Source organism: Meles meles, chromosome 2, assembly GCF_922984935.1.
Source record: "Meles meles chromosome 2, mMelMel3.1 paternal haplotype, whole genome shotgun sequence".
NCBI lineage: Eukaryota > Metazoa > Chordata > Mammalia > Carnivora > Mustelidae > Meles > Meles meles.
In genome coordinates this window covers 6,506,776-6,530,411 of record NC_060067.1, presented here as the reverse complement: position 1 = coordinate 6,530,411, position 23,636 = coordinate 6,506,776, and the positions used below count along the sequence as shown (strand labels likewise).

At 48.1% G+C, this 23,636-nt stretch overlaps 1 protein-coding gene and 1 long non-coding RNA gene across 2 annotated transcripts in view; one reads left to right on the top strand and one right to left on the bottom strand.

Annotated features, from left to right (window-relative positions):
- SCARB2 (scavenger receptor class B member 2) overlaps window positions 1-6,779 on the bottom strand; it is a 75,117-nt gene extending 68,338 nt beyond the window's left edge. The window contains exon 1 of the mRNA XM_045993844.1: window positions 6,374-6,779. Coding sequence (XP_045849800.1) covers window positions 6,374-6,490 — 117 coding nt within the window. The 5' untranslated portion in view covers window positions 6,491-6,779. The remainder of the gene's footprint in view (window positions 1-6,373) is intronic.
- A 151-nt stretch (window positions 6,780-6,930) lies between these two features.
- On the top strand, window positions 6,931-23,592 carry LOC123937372. Its single transcript, XR_006817470.1, has 4 exons — window positions 6,931-7,331; window positions 20,456-20,846; window positions 21,687-21,841; window positions 23,458-23,592. It is a non-coding gene; the product is annotated as an uncharacterized LOC123937372 (long non-coding RNA).
- The last annotated feature ends 44 nt before the right edge of the window (window positions 23,593-23,636 follow it).

Genomic DNA, 23,636 nt, shown 5'->3' with positions numbered 1-23,636 from the left:
ACTGCCTCACAAATCGTCCACACTGGGTAAGTATTTGCTAAATAAATGAATGACTGCCAAAGTATATACATAAAAGTCCTTTTAGATACAGACAGCAACACCAAAAAGTGGCCTTATTTTCCTCTGTTGCTTTTGACTGGTTACCAGCGTTGACGAAAAATGGTCCCCGCATTTACTACACCGCGTACATACAGAATATTTCCCGATGACACAGGCCATAAATGCCTAGTCGCTTGGCCCACATCCCGGGTGTTCATGAATGGACTTACAATCCACCTGCTGATTCTTCCCCAGGACACAAGCAAATGTCTGGCAGAACAGATGGTCCCTTTGCTGTGCCTGACAGAAGGAAATCTTGCACTTTATTAAGAAAGCAAGGAAAAAAAAAGAAGAAAAGAAAAAGAAAGAAAGCAAGAACAGTTCTCATAAGCAATACCCTTCCCCTCCCCCAACCCAAATCCTCCCTTTAATGAAAACTGGAAGAACAACAGTAATCGCGAACAGGAACATCTTCAGCTGGAATTGTCATCTCTTTCATCTACCCACTGTACCAGATGAAACTAAAAATAAATAAAGAGTGGGAACAGAAGCACCCCATTTTTGTAAAGTCTATTTGTTACTATATGTGCGTAAATAAAAATGTGGAATAATTAACACTATGTCAACAGTAGTTATCTTTGTGTTATTATTTTTTGTTGTGTCTGACTTTGTAGAATGGCATGTATTTCTTGTGAGAAAAATTAAAATAAAGAATTAAATACAAAGGTTAAAAAACAAAAATGGAACTGCTCTCTCGAGGAATAAAGATGTGGGCTGCCGTAATGACCATCCAAACCAGTCAGGGTTAGCTTTTTAACTTGGGGGCCAGTGCGAAGGAGTCTGGCTCAGCAGGCCTGGCAGCGTCTGCATCCTGAAACTCTCTAAGTGATTTGGATGTAGTTCCTGGAGTCTAGGGACTACACTGCGACCTACAGGTTTACTCCATTGCCTTGGCCATTAATGAATGCACTCATGGTCGCTAAGACTCAGTAAGATACTGAAAGAAACGTAGTACGATTTTGCTATCACAAGATCACGTTTCTAAAAGCCAGGGAGGAGACGGATAGCTTTGCTTAGGAGTTATGGCACCTTGCAAGGATACTGCCTCTGCTTAAGGGTCTATGACTTCTGCTTGAGCTGAGCCAGTCGCATTACTCTGTTACTCATTGGAAAGGAGAAACCAGGAGATAAAGGCTGCCCGTGGGAGCTTCAGCAGCTGAAGCATCCCACAGGGCTTGAGCCGAGGAAGCCCCCAGGGACTAAAGAGCCTGGGTGCAATGAGTCAAAGGAGGAAACCATCTGGGAGGGGAACACCGAGGAAGGAGTGGGAGATGCTGAGTGTGCCTGCGTCCTGCTGACTTTCCAGTTTCGACTGTCCTCTCGCGAGGCCCTGCTGTTCTGTGCTTCTCCCATGAGCTTCCTCTTTCAGCTTTACCAAAAAAATCCCAGTCACTCTGGATCCAGCTTGCACGGGCTGTAGCTCCTAGCTCCTCTCAATTGCTACGAAGTGGAGGACAGCGTGGTATGTGAGGATAGAACTTACTGTCTAAACCAGGGATCTTGCAAGAGGAAAGAAGGTGCCCGTGGTGATGCTAGGGCGACAGGTGTAAATGCACCAGGATTGTTTGGCAACAGGCTCTCTGGTCATCCTTGGGATGGGAAAAGTGATTTAGGAGACCCAGCTTGGACGCCTAACCCTATCTCACTTCTCCACCTGGCCTCTGGTTAAGTCAGTTCTCTACATTTCCTGCGACATATTAACATAAAGACAATCTGGTACCTGCCGCCATCTATTTTCAAGCTGATAGGGGCTCAGTTTCCTTGACTGTAAATGGACAGATTCAGTGATGTTTCGGGTTTTTTCTTACTCTAAGGTTCTAGTCTTCACAACTCTGAAAAGCAGTAATTCAAAGGATGAGATAGCAGGCAAGAAGAAGTCTTTTAAGATTACATATAGTTGATCGTTTTTACATAAACAGACATGAAGATGTTTAACTAATTCGACTTTAAAAAAAGAAGACCCCCACATATTCACCATTAATGTTATTTGGTTAAATCACCCATGATTAAATTTTATTTCTTGAGGCCTCAGCAGAATAGCTCCAAAGCTCTATGGCCCCTAAAAGAGGCCAGCTGCTCCTGCTTGCCCAGAGTCCCAGGTCCCGGCCAAGGATAAAGTATATTTGTCCCATTCGTCTCATCCCTGACATCCAATGGGGTCATCCTTCCTTGGCCTGTGAGTAGGAGACATGCGAACAGTCTCTTTCCTTCTCACTGGTTCCCTTGCCAGAACTTCTCTTTTCAGCCAGCCGGGACCCTGGCTGGCTCTGCATTCCCATTTCTGGGAGATGTTCAAACCCGTCAGTGAGTCTAAGGGCAAATTTAATATTCCGAGCTGCAAAGCCGCTCTGGAACAGAGCTCACGTGCCGATGTCACAGAGCCCCGGAAGTTTGCAACCAGAAGGAAACTTCTCTACTACATAAGCTTCAGCTCACAGATGACAAAGTGATAGCTACCAACAATAACAACTGTTATTATCTGGGCGTTTTGCAAGGTGCTGTGCTGGATGCTTTATGCCAATCCTTTCATTTCATTCCCACAACCACCCTAAGGCCAGTGTCCTTATTACTCCCATCTTCTACGCGAGAAACCCGAGCTTTTGAGCGATTCAGTATTTGCTCCTTGGCTGGCTCAGCTTAATCTCAATATTTGTTAGCAACAGAGAAAAAGAATTTTAGCCAAGGTCTGCTGATTCCTAGAACAGCGTTCTTTAGACTCCAATGACCAAAAGGGAGGCCACAGGCATTTATTGTGCACCCACCACGGACCAGGAACTGTGATAAGTACCAGGACAGTTGGTGGGCTTAGCAAGGGAGACAGAGCATAAAATTCTGCCCTTCCTGGCTCTGGGGAGGAAACAGAGATGGAAAGGTTTCTGCAGAGCTCTGTCTTCAGGGAAGTCAAAATGCTTCAGGGACGCCGGGGTGGCTCTGTTAGCTGAGCCTCTGACTTGATTTCGGCTCAGGTCATGATCTCAGGGTCCTGGGATCAAGCCTGGTTTCACTGTCGGGCTCCGTGCTCAGCATGGTGTCTGCTTCTCCCTCTTCCTCTGCTCCTCCCCCTACTTCCACTCTCTCTCTCTTTCAAATAAAAAAAATAAATAAAATCTTAAAACAAGGGGCGCTTGGGTGGCTCAGTGGGTTAAGCCTCTGCCTTTGGCTCAGGTCATGATCTCAGAGTCCTGGGATCGAGCCCCGCATCAGGCTCTCTGCTCAGCAGGGAGCCTGCTTCCCCCTCTCTCTGTCTCTCTGTCTGCCTGCCTCTCTGTCAACTTGTGATCTGTCTGTCAAATAAATAAATAAAATCTTTAAAAAAAAATCTTAAAACAAAAAACAAACAAACAAACAAACAAAAAAAACAAACCACCCCAAAAAGAACACTTGACAGAGAAGGTCCAGATAATGCTCCGAATATCCCTCAAGAAGTGGGTGTGGGCAAACATAGAGGGAGACATTACTATGCCTGTTTTGCAATTGAGAAAACTGAAACAGAACCAATTGTTAGGACTTGCCCAACAGAGGCGGTTGGTAAACAAGGGAGGCCCAGAATGGAACCAAACTGCCTCGGTTCCTTCCACTCCATTCACTGGCCAAAATGTAAATCTCCCTTTAATCTTAACATCTCCCTGCAAATTATTCCACTAGAAATCATGTTACCACGCGTCTCACAATGAGCTAAACCTCCTCTTCTGAATGTCACCCTTTTCCTCTCTTCCCTTTTTGATATAGACAAGCCAGGGCATGGATAATCTTCAAATCAAAAACAAAAAACAAAAAAAGCTAAGAACTGGGAGCATCAGAGTGGACTTCGTTACAACTCTATTAAGTCAAGTTATGAAGGAATCGTTCTGTAATGACCCCTCTGGCCATCATGGCGGCGGCCATGACTGACCAGCTGTCCCCTGCTTGGGCCATCTGGGGGCCTTCCACAGGTTAGCTCTCTCCGTCTCCCAATGGCACACACAGAGGCCCGTCCAGGGTTTGTGGAAAGCTTATACAACGTGAGGAACCCTTTCTAAGCAAAAAAAAAATTTGATACAGAATTAGATAACGGGGTGTTGGAAGGGCCTGTGCGAGGGCCTGTGGCGAGAGTTGAGTGTGCTTCTCAGTAAACGCACCATCATGCTTGAAACAGCAAACACTCTCGCCTTCCCAAGTAATGAGCCGGGCTCGGAGAAGTTAAGTAACTTGCCCAGAATCAAAAAGTGTGCAAATGGTAAGGTCAGGATTGAACACAGGGTGTCTGCCTTCAAATCTTATGTATTTTGTCTGTACTCCTACAGCTTCTAACAAAAATAAAACTTCTTTACAAAGCACTAACTATATTCCATGAAAATTACCCATTTTCCCCTAATAATTTTTATAGCCTCTCTAGTCTCCTGAGTTGTTGTTATTTCCATTGGCAGACCGGGAAAGCCAGAATCAAGGAAAGTTAAGCCCCTGGCTCAAGGGCCCCCAGCTAGTTCCTGGAGGAGCCAGGGTCCACGTGGAGGAGTGAGGACGGCAGAGTCCCACTCTCTGTCCCATCTCCCATGCTTCCACACTACAGGTGACCCCGGAGAGGAGAACGGTAACGACGGTAATGCGTGATGTCTGGCTGACTTGCGACATTCCTGCCCACTGAAACGAGAGCTGTCATTTGATTTCACATGCCACGCTGCTCCGCGTTCTATAACGCGGATGAGGGGTGAGGGAATTCTGAAAATCCATGTCCCCTGTACTGTAATGAATTAGTCTGACCAGAGTCCATTCCTTCAGAGAAAACCACATACAAAAGCGGATCACCAAATATCAGTGCAAAGTCAAGGTCCAGGCAAGCTGCCTCACGGCCACCTCCCTACTTGCCCATGAAAGGGGGACCCGCAGAGCATCCGAGGCTGGTAATACCGAGGCCCAGGGGAGACCACTCATCTCTCCCGGAGCTCCCCTGAAACCACCTTTTAAAGCCACGCAAGAAGAGTCACAGACTGACTATAAGTGGATTGCTTATCTCTCTGGTCACCCAAGCAAGAGATGATATCCTTCAACAATCTCGCCGTGGATTTGCCGGTGGCCAGGAACAGAGAAGACGGTACTGGGTTTTTTCCTTGACCGTGGGTGCTCAGGGACAACAGTGGTCTTGGAGAAGCTCAGACGGTAAGCTCCATCTTCCCACAATAACATGAACTTTAAAATTAAATTAGGTTTTACCATGACTTTTGCCTTTTAAAATTTGCCTCCAGCTGCCAGATTCCCAGTCATCGATGGCTTTTGGCAAAACCTCTGTTAAAGGAATGTGTCTGTTGTCACTAGAACGAGACAACTTGACTAACTGGGAGTTCAGGGATCAAACTGGCTTTTTAGTCCAGGTGACAGCAACTGCAAGCCAGTGGGACAGATGAAGCATGGGGCGGCGAGGAAGGCTGCTCCAATGTTTTGTTTTTTGTTTTTTTAAAGAAAAAGTGATCCCAGTAACTCTCTCTTGTTCCTCTTTCCTCTTTCCACACAGATCGGTGGATGTGGGTGAAAGGCAGAAGGAAGGAGCCCCGGGAAGGTCAAATGACTCAGAAGTCTTCCAAAGGACCAGCTCTCCAGCCCACTCATCTAGGGTAAGGGACCGGTTCCGATTCTTCCAAGAATCTAGCCGCGTCCTTGCCTGAAGCTTGCGGGTATTTAGGAAAAGCACGAGTCCGCGATGAGACAAAGCAACCCAGGCCGTCGCGATGAGACGCCACAGGCTCAGTCGGGGGGAACCAGCACGGACTCTGCGGGCCTGAAATGTCACCCGGCCCAGGGGCCTGGCCTCCCGCCCAGCAGCCCGGCCCAGCCCCGGCGGGCGCGAGCTCCGCATCCCGGCCGGGCCGCTCCGAGGGCTGCAGCGCGCGGCGACAGGCCCGCCCCGGCTCCGTCTTGTTTTTTCCTGACGTGGGAGGGGATGTGCTCGGGCCGGGCCGAGGCTGGGGCGCAGGCAGGGGGGCGCGGAGGGGGAGGCGGCGGTGGAAGGTGAGGGAAAGTCTGGAAGCGCGGTTCCCGCTCACCCTCCCCGGCCTTCTTTAACCCTTTCCCACCCGCCGAGAAGACAAGCCCTAACGGAGGCTGCCGCCGGGGGCTGCGGGGGAGGGCGGGTCCCCGCACGCGGTCCCGCACCGGGGGTGGGGGCGGGGGTGGGGGGCTGGAGGTGTCCCCCGCCCGACCCGGGAGCGCGCACAGCCGCCGCGCGCGCACACACTCACGCACACACACTCACGCACACACACTCACGCACACTCACGCGCGCGCAGCCCGCCCGCTTCACCTTCTCGATCGTCTGGTCCACGGCCTTCTGGAAGACGCGGGCCACCAGCAGCGTGACGCTGGTCACCAGCAGGAGCAGGGACAGCGTCCCGACGGTGTAGAAGCAGCACCTGCCCATCCCGCGCGCCGCTCCGGGGCCCGCCCGCCCGCGACCGCGCGGAACCAGGGAGGGGCCGCGGCTGCGGCGGCCTCGACACCCGCGACCCTGCGGCGCCCGCGGCCCCGGCGCTGCGCGCGGCTCCCGGCTCCGGGGCTGGGCTCCGGGCTCCGGGCTCGCGTGCACCCGGCCGGCCGCCGGCGAGTGGGACGAGCCGCTTCGCTTTCGGTTTCCCCGGCGGGGGCAGTCGGGCGCCCGCCCCGCGCGGTGGGGAGGAAGGAGGGAGCGCGCAGGGCGGTGACGCCGGCCGGCCGGGCTCGCCGCTGCAGGGGGAGGCGGCGGCGGGCGAGCAGCTGCGCGGGGAGGCGGGCGGGGCGGAGGCCGGGCCCGCAGTCATGTGCCCCGCGGCGGCCGCGGCGATTCGGCCCCCGCCCGCGGCGCGCGTCCCGGGCGGTCCACGGGGCTCCCCGGCCGCGCCCCCGCCTCCGCGACGCGCGCCCGGCCGCGGGGAAAATGGCCTGTGCTCGCGGCGAGGTGAGCTGCGGGCCTGCCGAGGGCCGGGCGCTGGGGATTCGGGGGGCACCAGCGTGGCCCGCTCCGGACCCGCGCTGCAGCGACAGCTCACAGCGGCGCTGCTTTCCTGGGGCGCGCTGAGACCTGGGCGCACAAGCCCGCTCTGCCCGGTGACCGAGGGCCCCGCAACCGGACTAGATCTTGGAGGATGTGAAGGGCTTGCTCCGTCTGGGGTGTGTGCAAGCAGGGAGAGCCATTTCAAGGAGAGGAAAAACGTGTGCGAAGACCCCGGGGTAAAAGAGGTCAGCCCGAGAGAGGAAAGGAGGAAGTTCCTTGCATCGAAGCTCAGGTGTGCGGGATCGAAGGTGCGGGTGGCGCTGAGCCGCGCTTTGAAAGGCTCTCAGTGTCCCGTAGAAGGGCTGGGACGTCATCCCTCAGCAGCGAGGCTCGGGAAGACGCGTCAAGCAGGTGGGGGTACATTGTCCCTGTTGGCTTTGCTCACCGTCGTGTCCCAGGTGGACAGGCTAAAGCCTGCACAGCCCGAACTCAGAATTCGTGGGATGAATGTCAACCACATGGCGGCCCTCGGTGAGGTGCTTTCACACAGCCACTTAAAGACAGACGCCTTGTGACTTGGTGGCTGTCTGTCCCAATCCCCCCAAAACCAGTGCCAGACAGGAACACTCTGCAAGAGACTGACACACAGGAAGCCGGACCTGGGATGCAGGTGTGAGCTTTGTAGAGAAGCAAGGAGGGACCGTTACGTGGAAGGACGCTTCTCACGCCGTGGAGCAGCTCTAAGAAAGTTCATACGGGCTGCGGGGTTGGGGGGGGAGGGGGGTGTCCTCAAGCCCCACTGGCCTATCCCAGGAGTCCAGCATCTCCCAGGAGTAGATCTCTCGTACTTAGTGGTGGCTGGGAGAGCCCCAGCCAGGTGGCCGCCAAGCCGGGGATGAGTATCAGAGGACAGATTTCCAATCTCAGGCTCCGGGACAAATGCACTGGTCGGTTACGCTCTGCACTGACAGATCTGAAAGGTACATTTCCCTGGTCGGCATAATGGTATGTTTTCTGCTCAACAAGAGGGAACTGTGGCTCTGAGCAGTAAGTAACCTAACAAGCTCAACCGGCTGCTGAATGGTGGCTCCTGTCCAGACAGGAAAGCAGGCCGGTGCCCTCCAAAGTCCCTGCTTTTTCTGCCCTGTGCATTGCTGCCTCCCAGCTGCCATCCAGGAGAATCTGCAGAGGCCCTTCCGCAGGGGGACTTGGTTAAGGGCTCAGTGAGACACTGAAAATGGTGGCAGATTCTTCAACACTCCTGGTGAGAGGTGGGATCTACACCTTCTACCTTCGAATTTGGGCTGGATTTAGTGATTTCTCAAACCAATCGAATATGGTAGAATCACATACCCTGGAACTTCTGAGGTCAGATCATAAATGCCTCGCAGTTTCTGCCTGGGGCGCCTGGAAACGGTTGCTTTTGGAGGCTCTGAGCCACCTGTAGGTCTAGCTACCCTGAGACCTTTATGCTGGAGAGAACACAGGAGAGACCACTGGGAGATGGCCTGAGCCTGCAGGAAAAGAGAGGCGTCCCCAGCCGCTTGCTGTCCCCAGTCATTTGAGTCATGGGCCCCAGACATATGGAGCCGAGTGGTTCTTGCCCTGCCCTACCTGAAATGCAAAATACAGGATCGCTGTTATTTTCCTCCGCTAAGGCTTAGCCTAGTGTGTTACTCAGTTTTGGGTAACTGGGGCAGACCGTAAGGGCAGGACTGAACCGGGACATTGACTGTGACGGTGGTACCCCCGCCCAGCTCTCCAGTGAGAGCCCCAACGGGGCTGAAGGAGAGAGGTCTGGGGCGATTCAAGTCTTCCAAGCCTCATGGCCACAGTGCCTCGATGGTCCCAGTCTTCATTGCCCACAGTCAACCTTTCTCAACCCCTACACCTGCCACCGTAGTGCTCTTTTCTGCCCCCATCTCTGCTGTCAGTCCCAGCCATCTCTCTTAGCTGTCCCTGTCCCCCCCCTTCGCTTGAGAGACCGCGCTACACCCCTAGCCCTTGCTCCTCCCCTGCCTGGGCAGTGGTTGGAGGCTCCGCAGGCTGTGTGTGTCCTCTCCCTCCCGAACTAGAAAAAAGATTCGGCAACCTTCCTTCCTGAGTGTTTGGCTCCTGGCTCCCAGCAGCTCCTGCTCAAATTGGACTCTTCCTCCCCTGTGTCTCAGACTAGATTTTCTGTTTGCTAGCTCTATTCTCGAGAGCGAACTCCACGCCTGACACCCACTCCAGGGCTGGGCCCCAATGCCAGGACACTCTTCCTTCTCCTTGTCTACTGAGGCTCCTTTTGGCCTCTTGTCGGGGCCAGTAGGGGAGTAACAGACCATGCGGACGGAGAGATGGGCCCAGATGAGAGAACTACATCTTGGTGTGGGGAGGGCTCCTGAGCAAGGGTTTCCCACTCCGCTGCCCTCAGTTTACCTTCCCTTTGAGGCTCTCTTGCTCAGGCAACACCAGTCCATTGTTTCCACCATGTCAGGCGGCTGGTAAGCTGCTTCCCCTTTAAAACTCTGGTCCAGACTGGACAAAAACCCCTTTCTTGGTTCCTCTTAGCACAGCTGACCAGGCTAGCATCTAAAAAATGCACTAAACACTAACAAAAGGACCTAATTACAGAAAATATAAACAGCTTAAAAAAAAAATCCGTGTTCCCCAAACAGCAGTCTGTAATCCCACAGTAATGGCTGTCGTATCATAAAGCGCTAACACAGCTTTTCAGCGCGTGGCCTGGCTGGCTTTCTGCTCAGTCCTATCTTCTTCTCCACCCCATGGCGGCTACAGATGGAGTCGATGCCCCAAGCTCCCACATTCTCCTACAAGCTTCCCAAAGCCCCTGGGAACTTCTTCCTTATTTCTGATCTAAGGGACATGTTGCTGCCACTGCTAATTGGCACAATTAAGTCTGTTTTTGTGCTCTAGAAGCATTTCCCTCTACAGGGGAGACTCATCTCTACATGTAAGGGGTGGTACACAGGCTACGATCCCCCGGATAACCACTCTTGAGGGGGAGAGGGCGTGGGAGGAGATCACTGCCGCCACTGGTTAGATGCTGAGGCTGATGCCCTGCAGGGAGATAGTCAGGAATTTTCTGGTGGCGACTCTATACCTAAAATCAGCAGAACAGGAATTTGAGAAGGACAAGGACACTTATGATTGCATACTGGGGCCTTCTGCAAAACTCACAGTCATTCAAGACTCAGAAAGAGAAAAAAACTTCCTTCGCAAACTCTAAGAAAGGCTCCAGGACACCAGACTCCGAGACCAGAGAAGCAAGAAGGGCTCTTTGCCACCTCCCCCCGAAATCGAGACCATTGATGTCTTCAACAGAGGATATTGGGTAATCATTGTGTACTTTTATGTTAAAAGTATTACTGTGCTAGTGCAAAAATTTATTTTTTTAAGATTTCATTTATTTACTTGAGAGAGAGAGATCACTCAAGAGAAAGAGAAAGAAAGCATGAGCAGGGGGAGAAGCCGAGGGAGAGGGAGAAGCAGACTCTCTGCTGAGCAAGGAGCCTGATGGGGACTCGATCCCAGGAGCCTGATGGGGACTCAATCCCAAGACCCTGGGATCATGACCTGAGCCAAAGGCAGACGCTGAACGGACTGAGCCACCCAGGCGCCCAAGTGTAACCATCTCAAGTACACCACTCAAGTGCCAATTCCCAGGCCAGGCCTGAAAGGGCCTGGAAGCCCCTTCCTTTACCTCGTTGCAATCCAGCTCGGTAGAGCTCGGATAGACCCCTGGGTGATGAGAGGCCACGTGGAGCGAGACTCTGGAGAATGAACGAGAGGCCATCGGGGATGTCAGAAGCCATCCAAACCCCCACACGCTACAGGGAACAGAGATGACGGGCTGTCCCTGCAGAGCCCTACGCGAACTGCAGCATTGTGAGCACGTGAGTGGCTGTGTGTTAAGCTACTCATATTGGGGGTAGTTGGCCAGGCCATGGTAGACAAAGGAGACAATTTCTGTCTCCATCCTTCTGATCTTACCGGTCACTGCAAACTCCTAATATTTTTTTTTTTAAGATTTTATTTATTTATTTGACAGAGAGAGAGATCACAAGTAGGCAGAGAGGCAGGCAGAGAGAGAGAGAGGGAAGCAGGCTCCCCACTGAGCAGAGAGCCCGATGTGGGGCTTGATCCCAGGACCCTGAGATCATGACCTGAGCCGAAGGCAGAAGCTTTAACCCACTGAGCCACCCAGGCACCCCAAACTCCCAATATTTAAAGAATTTCTTCACGACACAACGGACAGCTCCTGGACTAGAGATTTTTTGTCCTTTCTGGGTCGCACTCTGAGCACAGCGGAGCAGAAGGAATCTGAGTCTGTCCGTGGTCCCGTCTGCTGCCTCTTCCAGCCACGAAACCCTGTGTCTTCCCCGTCACCGTCTTTGCAGCCCGAGCTAGGGCAGTCTTTTCTAGTTTGTTTGGCTTTGGCTTTGGTTTTATTCTGCTTGGGGTTGTGGAGAAGTAAGGAACTCCCCCTCCCCCACCTTTAAATCTGTGTTTCTTTTCTTGTTCCTCTAAGGATGTGGAGTTTTTGAAACACGATAACCGGGAAGCCACAACCTATTTGCTTTGTTCTCGTCCCTCCCCTGAAGCCACAAACGCAGTGTCTTCTGAGAGGATGTGTGTGATGGTGGTGGTGGGTTCGGGGGGCAGAGGAGCGAGGGGGAGAAAAGAAACAGTGGGCAGAAATGGTTACTATGTCAACAGCATTTATCTGCGGCCAAGCAGGGTCCAGACGCTGGACATGCATTACTTCTCTGAACACCGGCAAGACCCTGGAAAGTAGACGCAGTGTCTCCATTTCAAAAACGAGGACTCCGAGGCACGGGGAGTTCGACCAAGTAGTTCAAAGTCACGCGGCCAGTGAGAAACATGGCTAATGCCGAACCCACGTCCACCAGACATTAGGCCCAGCTCTTTGCTGCTTGACTCCTGGGTAGGACGTCCTGTCTCCGGTTTTCTGGCGGAGAAAGACAGCTGAAAAATCAGTAACAATGGATTGAACAACAAACAAACAAACAAACAAAAAGCTGTGACAGTACCAACATTCTCAGCGATGTGGGTAACCGGGAGGGGCGGCGGGGTTGGCATTAGCTGTTGGCAGAGAGAACATCTCTGCCCGCCTGGACTCGGTGTTGGACGAGAAAGACAATCCAGGAAGGAGCTGCCGGTTCCCCTCAGCCTCACGGGTAGCTACAAGTAAATTTCCAGCGTATGCCCGGATGTGAAAAGGATTATGATCTGTTCTCATTTGAGGTTGTTTGATGGTACTTTCTAGAAGCAAATGAAGTTTGACTTGCACTTGTCTTTCTTAATCCTTTTTAAAAAGATTGATTGATTGATTGATTGATTTGACTGAGAGAAAAGGAGCATGCAGGGGCGGGGCAGGGGGGGCCCAGAGGGAGAGGGAGAAATCCTCAAGCGACCCCTCGATGAGCACAGATCCCAACTTGGAGCTCTTTCCCAGGACCCTGAGATCATGACCTGAGCAGAAACCAAGAGCCACACGCCCAACTGACTGAGCCACCCAGGCGGCCCTCGGGTTGTGTTTGGATACCGCGCAGCTCCACGTGGTGCCTGATGAAATACGAGGTCTGATTCCTGCACATTTTGAAATCAGGGCTCAATAAGCACCGTTAGAGTTGACGGTTGTTGTTTTATGATTGATTCCATGGGTTGGCGGTTGTCGTTTTATGATTGATTCCATGGGTTGGCGGTTGTCGTTTTATGATTGATTCCATGGGTAGAAGTTGTTTTAGATGAAAAAGTCACGTTTATTCCATATCTGTCTCTGGGTGGGGACAGAGTGGGGGGAACAATGGGGAGGGAAGAGGCTCCACCCGAGGGTGGGGACAGTCCTTGGCAGCCCCAGGCGGTGGAAAGGAAATGTCCGGCTGACGGGAGAAGGGGCTGTGGAAAGGGCTGCGGTTAGGGGTTGAGGGCTAGATTCTGGAAAGTCTAAAAATAGGACCTGTCCCTCACCTGTAGCCTAGAGCCACATCCCCCGAACCTCTTTGAAATTATCACCCAGAAGCCTCCTGTGTGAATACAACGTCAAGAAAGATTGTTATTCAGTTAACTTTTTTAGAAACATTTCCAGTTCCTTGATAAATAACCAGATTCTCTCTTTCTAGCCTTAATGAAGGATGTTTTAGAATATTCATGACTAGTGATGCTTCAGTCGCATTGCAATCCGTCGGGAGCAGGACTGTTTTCCTGCGTTTCTAAGTAAGCCAGTGGAGATAAGGATACGAATCACACTTTTTTAAAAAGTTAAATATAGCCTTACCATATGTTCCAGCAACTCCCCTCCTAATTTATACCAAAAGGACTGAAAACAGGTACTCAAATATTTGTACATAAATATTCATAGCAATACTATTCACAACAGCCCATGGGGAAAACAACCTGAATGTCTTGGCCGATGAGCGGATAAACAAGACGTGTTACGTAAATACAGTGAAATATTACTCAGCCACTGTACTGATACATGCTACAGCACGGAAGGGTCTAGAAAATCGTGCGCTAAGTGGAAGAAGAGAGACACAAAGGTCATACATTGTGTGGTTCCATTCATGTGAAACATCCAGAATAAGTAAATCCATAGAGATAGACATGAGATTGGGAGCTGTCGGGGCAGGGGCAGGAGACAATAAGTGACTTCTTGGTGGGCACAGGGTTTTCTTTTGGGGTGATAGAGTTTTGGAACTAGATAGACATGGTCATTGTACAACAATATAATTATACTGATGTCACTGAATTGTGCACTTTGAAATGGTTGGTTTTATGTGAATTGCGCTTCGGCAAAAAACTACAAATCACACTGGAATTTTATAAGAAGATGGGAGAGTTAAGAAAAAGATGTATGGGGGCACCTGGGTGGCTCAGTGGGTTAAAGCCTCTGCTTTCGGCTCAGGTCATGATCCCAGGGTCCTGGGATCGAGCCCCACGTCGGGCTCTCTGCTCCCTGGAGAGCCTGCTTCCTCCTCTCTCTCTGCCTGCCTCTCTGCCTAGTTGTGATTTCTCTCTGTCGAATAAATAAAATATTAAAAAAAAATTAAAAAAAAGAAAAAGATGTATGGATATCAAACCTCCCAGGGTTGTTTTTTTTTTACTTTTTCTTTCTCATATACCATTTGATTTGAGGGATACTCACTCCTAGAAGAAGATCTTTTGAAAATCCAGTAATTGTAAACAATTCTAGAAAGTTCTAGAATCTTTTATCTCCAGAGAGAAGATAAAAGGGATAACCAGTTATAAATACATTCTCTATTAATGTAAGGAGCAGGACTATCCAAGAAAGTGTGTTCACCTGGGGTCAGCAGGGACCCCCCCCAAAAGTCCCTCATTCTCTCAGCAGAGACACTGCCCATGGGACTGGCACCTTCCTTCAGCTTTCCTCTTCTCCTCACAGGAGACTGCATACCCCACAGGCTGGAAGGTACCCAGGTACAGGGCAGCTGGCATTCCTGATCAACCCCTATAAAGAGAAAAAAGCCTGGAGAGTTTTTTTGATCTTGGGATTGTGAGTTCAAGCCCCATGTGGGGTGCAGAGATTACTTAAGAATAAAATCTTTTGAAAGAGAGAGAAAGACAAAACTCTAAACCCAGAATGCCTGTCGCCATGCAGTGTGCTTACTGGTTAAAAACAAGGCCACTGTCTCACACTCGTTGTGCAGAAAGGGAGATTTATTCTGGTGGGGAGGGGCCTGGGTAGAGGCAGAGGCATATGGGTCGTGGGGAAAGCTTCCTCCTCTAGAACAGAGCCTGTGCGCTGTCCTGCAGCCTTGACCCTAGTGTTGTGAGTTCTCTTTTTCACCAATAAAGCCTATTCTTTAACTCGTGCTGGGTGATATTATGGAATTACTTACAAAGTCTTTTTTTTTTTTAAGATTTTATTTATTCATTTGACAGAGAGAGAGATCACAAGTAGGCAGAGAGGCAGGCAGAGAGAGAGGAGGAAGCAGGCTCCCTGCAGAGCAGAGAGCCTGATGCGGGGCTCGATCCCAGGACCCTGAGATCATGACCTGAGCCAAAGGCAGCGGCTTAATCCACTGAGCCACCCAGGCGCCCCACAAAGTCTTTTTAACAATAGATGATGACCTTGACGGAACTCATCTATGTGTTAAACCCAAAAAACCCCGGCACGTTTAAGAATGCAGGTCCGACTGCCTGGGTGGGTGGGTGGCTCAGTGTTAAGCATCCGGCTGGTGATTTTGGCTCAGGTCATGATCTCAGGGTTGTGGGATCAAGGCCCACACTAGGCCCCACTTCAGCCTCCGCTGGGGTTGGAGCCTCCTTGAGATTTTCTCTCTCTCCCTCTGCCCCTCCCTCCCCACCTCTCTCTTTCTAATAAAAAATAAATGAAAATAAATAAAAAATAAGAATGAGGGTCTTTGGGAACACCTGGATGGCTCAGTAGGTTAAGCATCTGCCTTCGGTCCAGGTCATGATCCCAGAGTCCGGGATTGAGCCCCAAGTCAGGATCCTTACTCAGTGGGGAGCCTGCTTCTCTCTCTCCCTGCCACTCCCCCTGTTTGGGCTCTCTCTCTTTGAAAAATACATAAAATCTTAAAAAAAAAAAGATTCCATGCTCCTGGATTGGAAGAATAAATATTGTGAAAATGTCCATGCTACCTAAAGCAATCTACACATTTAATGCAATCCCTATCAAAATCCCATCCATTTTTTTCAAAGAAATGGAACAAATAACCCTAAAATTTATATGGAACCAGAAAAGACCTCGAATAGCCAAAGGAATATTGAAAAAGAAAGCCAAAGTTGGTGGCATCACAATTCCGGACTTCAAGCTCTATTACAAAGCCGTCATCATCAAGACAGCATGGTACTGGCACAAAAACAGACACATAGATCAGTGGAACAGAATAGAGAGCCCAGAAATCGACCCTCAACTCTATGGTCAACTAATCTTCGACAAAGCAGGAAAGAATGTCCAATGGAAAAAAGACAGCCTCTTCAATAAATGGTGCTGGGAAAATTGGACAGCCACATGCAGAAAAATGAAATTGGACCACTTCCTTACACCACACACGAAAATAGACTCCAAATGGATGAAGGACCTCAATGTGAGAAAGGAATCCATCAAAATCCTTGAGGAGAATGCAGGCAGCAACCTCTTCGACCTCAGCCGCAGCAACATCTTCCTAGGAACAACGGCAAAGGCAAGGGAAGCAAGGGCAAAAATGAACTATTGGGATTTCATCAAGATCAAAAGCTTTTGCACAGCAAAGGAAAAGGTTAACAAAACCAAAAGACAACTGACAGAATGGGAGAAGATATTTGCAAACGACATATCAGATAAAGGGCTAGTATCCAAAATCTATAAGGAACTTAGCAAACTCAACACCCAAAGAACAAACAATCCAATCAAGAAATGGGCAGAGGACATGAACAGACATTTCTGCAAAGAAGACATCCAGATGGCCAACAGACACATGAAAAAGTGCTCCACGTCACTCGGCATCAGGGAAATACAAATCAAAACCACAATGAGATATCACCTCACACCAGTCAGAATGGCTAAAATTAACAAGTCAGGAAATGACAGATGCTGGCGAGGATGCGGAGAAAGGGGAACCCTCCTCCACTGTTGGTGGGAATGCAAGCTGGTGCAACCACTCTGGAAAACAGCATGGAGGTTCCTCAAAATGTTGAAAATAGAACTACCCTATGACCCAGCAATTGCAATACTGGGTATTTACCCTAAAGATACAGACGTAGTGATCCGAAGGGGCACGTGTACCCGAATGTTTATAGCAGCAATGTCTACAATAGCCAAACTATGGAAAGAACCTAGATGTCCATCAACAGATGAATGGATAAAGAAGATGTGGTATATTTACACAATGGAATACTATGCAGCCATCAAAAGAAATGAAATCTTGCCATTTGCGATGACGTGGATGGAACTAGAGCGTATCATGCTTAGTGAAATAAGTCAATCGGAGAAAGACAACTATCATATGATCTCCCTGATATGAGGACATGGAGAAGCAACATGGGGGGTTAGGGGGATAGGAAAGAATAAATGAAACAAGACGGGATTGGGAGGGAGACAAACCATAAATGACTCTTAATCTCACAAAACAAACTGGGGGTTGCTGGGGGGAGGTGGGATTGGGAGAGGGGGAAGGGGCTATGGACATTGGGGAGGGGAGGCGAACCATAAGAGACTATGGACTCTGAAAAACAACCTGAGGGTTTTGAAGGGTCAGGGGTGGGAGGTTGGGGGAACAGGTGGTGGGTAATAGGGAGGGCACGTTTTGCATGGAGCACTGGGTGTTGTGCAAAAACAATGAATACTGTTACGCTGAAAAAAATAAATAAAATGGGAAAAAAAAAAGAATGAGAGTCCTTGGCTAGTATTTAAAAAAAAAAACAACTCCAAAATTGAAACCCCCCCCCCAAAACTCCAGAAAAACAAGTGTTGGCGAGGATGGGGAGAAAAGGGAACCCTTGTGCACTGTCGGTGGGAATGTAAATTGGTGCAACCACTGTGGAAAACAGTATGGAAGCTCCTCCAAAAATTACAAAAAAAATAGAATTATTGTATGGTCCAGGATTCCCATTCGAAACAATTGAAATTAGGGTCTCAAAGAGATACACGCACTCCCAAGTTCATTGCAGCATTACTCACAACAGCCAAGACACGGAAGCAATTGAAATATCCATCAATATTTATATATTATATATATAATTATATTTATATATTTATATGTCTATATATTTATATTTTTATTTTATTATATATTATATATTTTATATATATAATATTATATATTTATGTATATTTATATATTAATATATAATATACATTTTATATATTTATATATAATATACATACTATATATTATATATTTTTATTATATATTTATTTATAAATATATTTATATATCTATATATATAGATATATTTATATCTAGCCTGAACAGATAGAGAAATGTGTTATATTCACACAATGAATATTATATTATTCAGCTCTAAGAATGAAAAAAAAATCTTGACATTTGAGACGACGTGGGTGGACCCGGAGGATATTACGCTAAATGAAACACACCAGTCACGGAAGGACGTATAACTCCGCGGTACCACTTACATGAGGAACCTAAAATCCTCAACTCACAGAGGCAAAGAGGGGAATGGCGGTTGCTGGGAGCTGTGGACAGCGGGCAATAGGGGAGGGATCAGTCAAAGGCTACAAAGTTTCACTTAGGCGAGGTGAGGAAGTAGCAGAGATGGAGGGTATAACATGTGCCCACAGGTAACAATACAGCCCTGCATCCTTAAAATTTAGCTACACGCATAGGTCTTATGTTAAATATTCTTTTCTTTAAAAAAATATTTTATTTATTTATTTATTTATTTTATTATTTATTTGTCAGAAAGAGAGAGAGCACAGGCAGGCAGAGTGGCAGGCAGAGGCAGAGGGAAAAGCAGGCTCCCCACTGAGCAAGGACCGGAATGTGGGACTTGATCCCTTGACGCTGGGATCATGATCTGAGCTGAAGGCAGCTGCTTAACCGACTGAGCCACCCCGGTGTCCCTCATGTTAAGTATTCTTCTCTCTATCTCTTTCTCTTTCTCCTTCTCTCTCTCTCTCTCTCTCTCACTCTCCCTCCCTCCCCTTACCGGATAATAATAATAAGAGAGTGTAAGAAAACTTAGGGAGAATACGGATATGTTTATGGCATGTGGTACCAGAACAGATCATGGTGATCGTGGGAATATGCTTCTCTGCAAACTCATCAAGTTGTATATGTTATATAGATAGAGATTTTTAGTGTCACTCATACCTCAATAAAATGGTTTTTGTTTTATTTTTTGCTTATTTTATTTCTTTTAAAGATTTTATTTATTTATTTGAGAGAAAGAGCGTGTGCATGAGCGGGGTGATGGGCAGACTCCCCACTGAGTGTGGAGCCTGACGCAGGGCTCAGCCTCTAGACCCTGAAATCATGACCTGACCAAGTCATATGCTTAACTGACCAAACCACTCAGGTGTCCCTAAAGCAGTTTTTAATTAAGTGAGGGCTCCAGCCAAATATAATGTCAGAGTTCTACGTAGAAATTCCAGAGGCTGAGCAGGCCCAATACTTTGCCTAAAATAAAATCTTAGTATTTGATGGTGCAAAATATCGCTTTTTATTTTTTTAATAGATTTTATTTATTTATTTGACAGACGGAAATCACAGAGAAGCAGGCAGAGAGAGAGGAAAAAGCAGGCTCCCTGCTGAGCAGACAGCCCAATGCGGAGCTTGATCCCAGGACCCTGGGATCATGACCTGAGTGGAAGGCAGAGGCTTTAACCCACTGAGCCACCCAGGCGCCCCAAAATATCACTTTTTAAATTGAGCCTCCTGGGGTGTCTGGGTGACTCAGTGGGTTAAGCGTCTGCCTTTGGCTCAGGTCATGATCCCAGGGTCCTGGGATTCAGCCCTGAGCACTGGTCTCCCTGCTCAGTGGGGATTCTGTTCTCCCCCTCCCTCTCCTGCTCCTTCCCTCCCCCGCTAATGCATGCTCTTTCTCTGTCAAATAAATAAATAAAATCTTTTTTAAAAAATGGAGTCTCCTGTCCTTCTGAACAGCATCTACCTTGCAGCCCTCCAGGGATCGTCTCTCTAATCACAGTCTTTTCCTCCCCGCCCCCACCGGCCCCTAGCCCCAGTGTTGTCTTTTTGGGGCCTCTCAGGTCCCATGTAATCACCAGGTTCTCTAGGGGGTCTACAACATAAACCTGTGCTTTTCTGGCTAATATTGGAAGCCTCTTAAATTCTCCATTTACTTGGGGTGCCTGGCTGGCTCAGTTGGCAGGGTCTACACAACCCCAGATACACGAGGCTTCTTTGTTCCGGGGGTCTGCACTAGCCCTCCAGCTCAGGTCTCTTCTCTCAGTAACTCCCTCGTAAGAAGCAGACACAGCTTCTGACAAAAATAATTCATTGGTAACTTCAGTTGGATTTTAAAGCATATGACAATGATCGTGACCATAAAAATGCTGGGCGAGGGGCGCCTGGGTGGCTCAGTGGGTTAAGCCGCTGCCTTCGGCTCAGGTCATGATCTCAGGGTTCTGGGATCGAGTCCCGCATCGGGCTCTCTGCTCAGCAGGGGGCCTGCTTCCCTCTCTCTCTCTCTGCCTGCCTCTCTGCCTACTTGTGACCTCTTTCTGTCAAGTAAATAAATAAAATCTTTAAAAAAAAAAAAAAAAAAAAAAAAAAAATGCTGGGCGAAGGTAGAGCCCTCGCTAAGAAATGACATGTGTCCTTTAAGTGGGCCATTATTTCTGTAATAAAAGAGAGACAACAAGAGAAACCTAGAAAATTCTCATTGATGACATAACAACTCTAATGCATGACCTTACCAATATTTGTTCCCTTCTTCTAGATCTCAAATTTTAATGAAGTCTTATTAAAGTTCCCCCAAAGAACACTGTGAAAGTGATATATCTTGTTTGTCATCTATGGTAATTGAGAAAAAGAAGGGAAGACTTGGATGCCAACAGTATCAGACACGTGAACTTACGACAGGAATGAGACGGAACTCCTTACTATATGTCCTGAAGTTTGCCCTCCTGGAAGCTGAAAGCAGGTGTCATGCAGAAGGCGGCAGAGAACTTTCTACTTGCGTGCCTTACTCCTGACACTGTATAAGAATGGAAAAACCAAGGCACAGAGAGACTCAACCATGAGATTATCTCTGCAGTGCTTAGAGGAGTTCCCAGAACATACCAGGTTCAAATATTTGTTGAAAGCTAAATGTCAAGACTTTGAATAAGGTGGGAATTTAGGGGTGCTGGTTAAGGAGGAGGAAGCTTTTTTTTCCCATAATCATCTCTGTACTTGATGTCAACGTTCTAGGGCACTTTCTGTCTAGATGTCCTCATCCAATGTGTTTTCAATAAGCAATCCCATACAGAGAGCCCTTGGGTAGAGTAAACCAGATTTGAGCTCTAATTCTGTGGGAACTCTGAGAGCAAGCAACAGGATGTCCTTGTTTCTATATGCTAGAAAGTAGTGCAGTGGTACATAGTAGTTGCTCATAAATGCTGATGGGAGATTTTGCTAAAGCTTTCTCTTGAGAGCATTCATATTTTTTAAAGATATTTTATTTATTTATTTGACAGACAGAGATCACAAGTAGGCAGAGAGGCAGGCAGAGAAAGAGGGATCCCAGGACCCTGAGATCACAACCCGAGCTGAAGGCAGAGGCTTATTAACCCACTGAGCCACCCAGGCGCCCTGAGAGTGTTCATATTTGATGACATTGCGAGAGACGGAGAAAAGGAGGCAGAGAGTGGCAAGGGGGAGGTTGGGAAAGAGATTGATTGATTTGGGGCAAGAAGTTCTATTTTCAAAACTGCAAATCTGTCCCATCAGCTTTAATAGTCGTAGTTTTCAGGGTGTCTGTATGGCTCAGTCAGTGAAGTATCTGTCCTGGGATCAAGCCCCGCATTGGGCTCTCCGCTCAGCAGTGAGTCTGTGTCTCTCTCTGCCTCTGAGATCTCTCTTGTTTTTGCTCTCTCTCTCTCTCAGATAAATAAATAAATAAATAAATAAAATCTTTAAAAAAATAGTCTGAGTTTTCCATGAACTGACCATACCTCATATCTTCTCAGGGATCTGCCTTCTCTCCCCGTGGTCAAAATTCCTGAAATGCTTATGAGAGGATGGGTAACACGTATAGAGGCCACTTGACCAAAAGACGCATTGCCTGACCACGGTTTAGGCATCTCTGAATTGGATTTTATTTTCTCAGGAATCAGCAATATGGGTAAGTTTCTGGTGTGAAAATGCAGAGGACAATTAAAGAGATGATTTTATTCCAATTACTGCAAGGGGGGGAAATGCACTCTCGTCGGGGAGGAATGAATGTCTCAAAGGAAAAAAAGAGGGTCTGGGGTTTTGTCCAGGCAGGTAAAGAAGAGTTTTGTAAGACCTCTCAAGTAAGACCTGTCCTCCCTCCGCTGGGCAGGGGGTCCTTTGAGGTTAGCTGGAGCACAGGGAGGTCTGAGGTACCTCAGCTGCTTTCTGGGAGCAGGGGGCTCAGAGGAAGTGCAACGTTGTCCGTGCACCCCGAAGCCCACTCCTGTTCAAATCCTGCTTCCCTTACTCAGTACCCGTACGACCTTTAGCCAATTATTTACCTCCGTGTGCCTCAGTTTGTTCATCTGTAGAATGGGCTTAATAAGCAGGACTTACCTCACGGAGCTGTTTTCCGGATGAAAGGAGATGAAGTGTGTGATGTGTCTGCCACAGGAGATGCTCCGTAAACGTCGTTACCGTTCTGAAGTGTCCCTGTGGAACGGGAGTTAGGTGTCCAAGGAGGGACAACACTTGCTAGCGCTCTCGTAACAGACTTTACAGCAGGCAAGGAGTCCCACTCAGATAAGACAAGTCATTATTATGCCTCCCTAAAAAGCTGACAAGCAGAAATGCTTAATATATACAAAATGAAATAGCTTAGAATCTTTCTTTTAAAATACTAAATTATAGGGGGTGCCTGGGTGGCTCAGTGGGTTAAAGCCTCTGCCTTCCGCTCAGGTCATGATCTCAGGGTCCTGGGATCGAGCCCTGCATCGGGCTCTCTGCTCAGCGGGGAGTCTGCTCCCCACTCTCTCTCTGCCTGCCTCTCTGCCTTCTTGTGATCTCTGTCTGTCAAATAAATAAATAAAATCTTTAAAAATAAAACAAAATAAAATACTAAATTATAAATTCAGTTAGTTTAAAATCTTTATGTGTATATATACATATATATGTTGTTTATACACGTATATATGTATATATGTATATATATGTATGTATGTTTCATTTATATACAATGGACCACTGGGATTTGTTTAAATGAATAGTTTTAAATGATGTCCCATCATTATTTCATTTTGGAGGATGTTAGTCTTTCTTTAAAATTGTCTTGTGGCTGATTTAAATAGTAAAATTAAAGTTAATTTCATTTTAAGGAAATAGCCTCTTTCTTTCTTTCTTTCTTTCTTTCTTTCTTTCTTTCTTTTTCTTTCTAGCAGTGTATTTACTAAATAGTCCACCTTTCAGCATTAGGTCTAAACACTTCCATGGGTTTGTGGAAAGCAAATTCATGACCTCGAAGGAGTAGCAGGTCTCAGAGACTTGTCAGCAGATTCTCCCGTCTTCACTGTCACTGAGGGAATGACAATAAGGTAATGTCAATGTCAATGAGATAATGGGACAATACGAACATGTTCCGGTACTGGAGTTCCTGAAATGACCTGCACATTCTTTAATAGCTGCGCTAAACAGGTTTTCTTTTTTCTGAAAGAGCATGCGAGGAGGTTATCCCGGTGCCCCATTTTGAATGGTATTTTCTGCTTTCTTTTCTTTTCTTGTTTGTTTAATTTGATTTTATTTTTTCAGTGTTCCAAGATTGTTTTCATTTTCAACACGGATAGAATATGCTGCTCTTCCTAAAAGAAGCCGTTCCCATTTGGGAAAATATTCTTCTACTGATGCCCAGGAAAGTCCCAAGAGAACCCGCCTCGGGTGGTGGACTGGGTGCCTCCGGGCCTGCAGAGGCTGTGCCGGGGCTTCCGCAG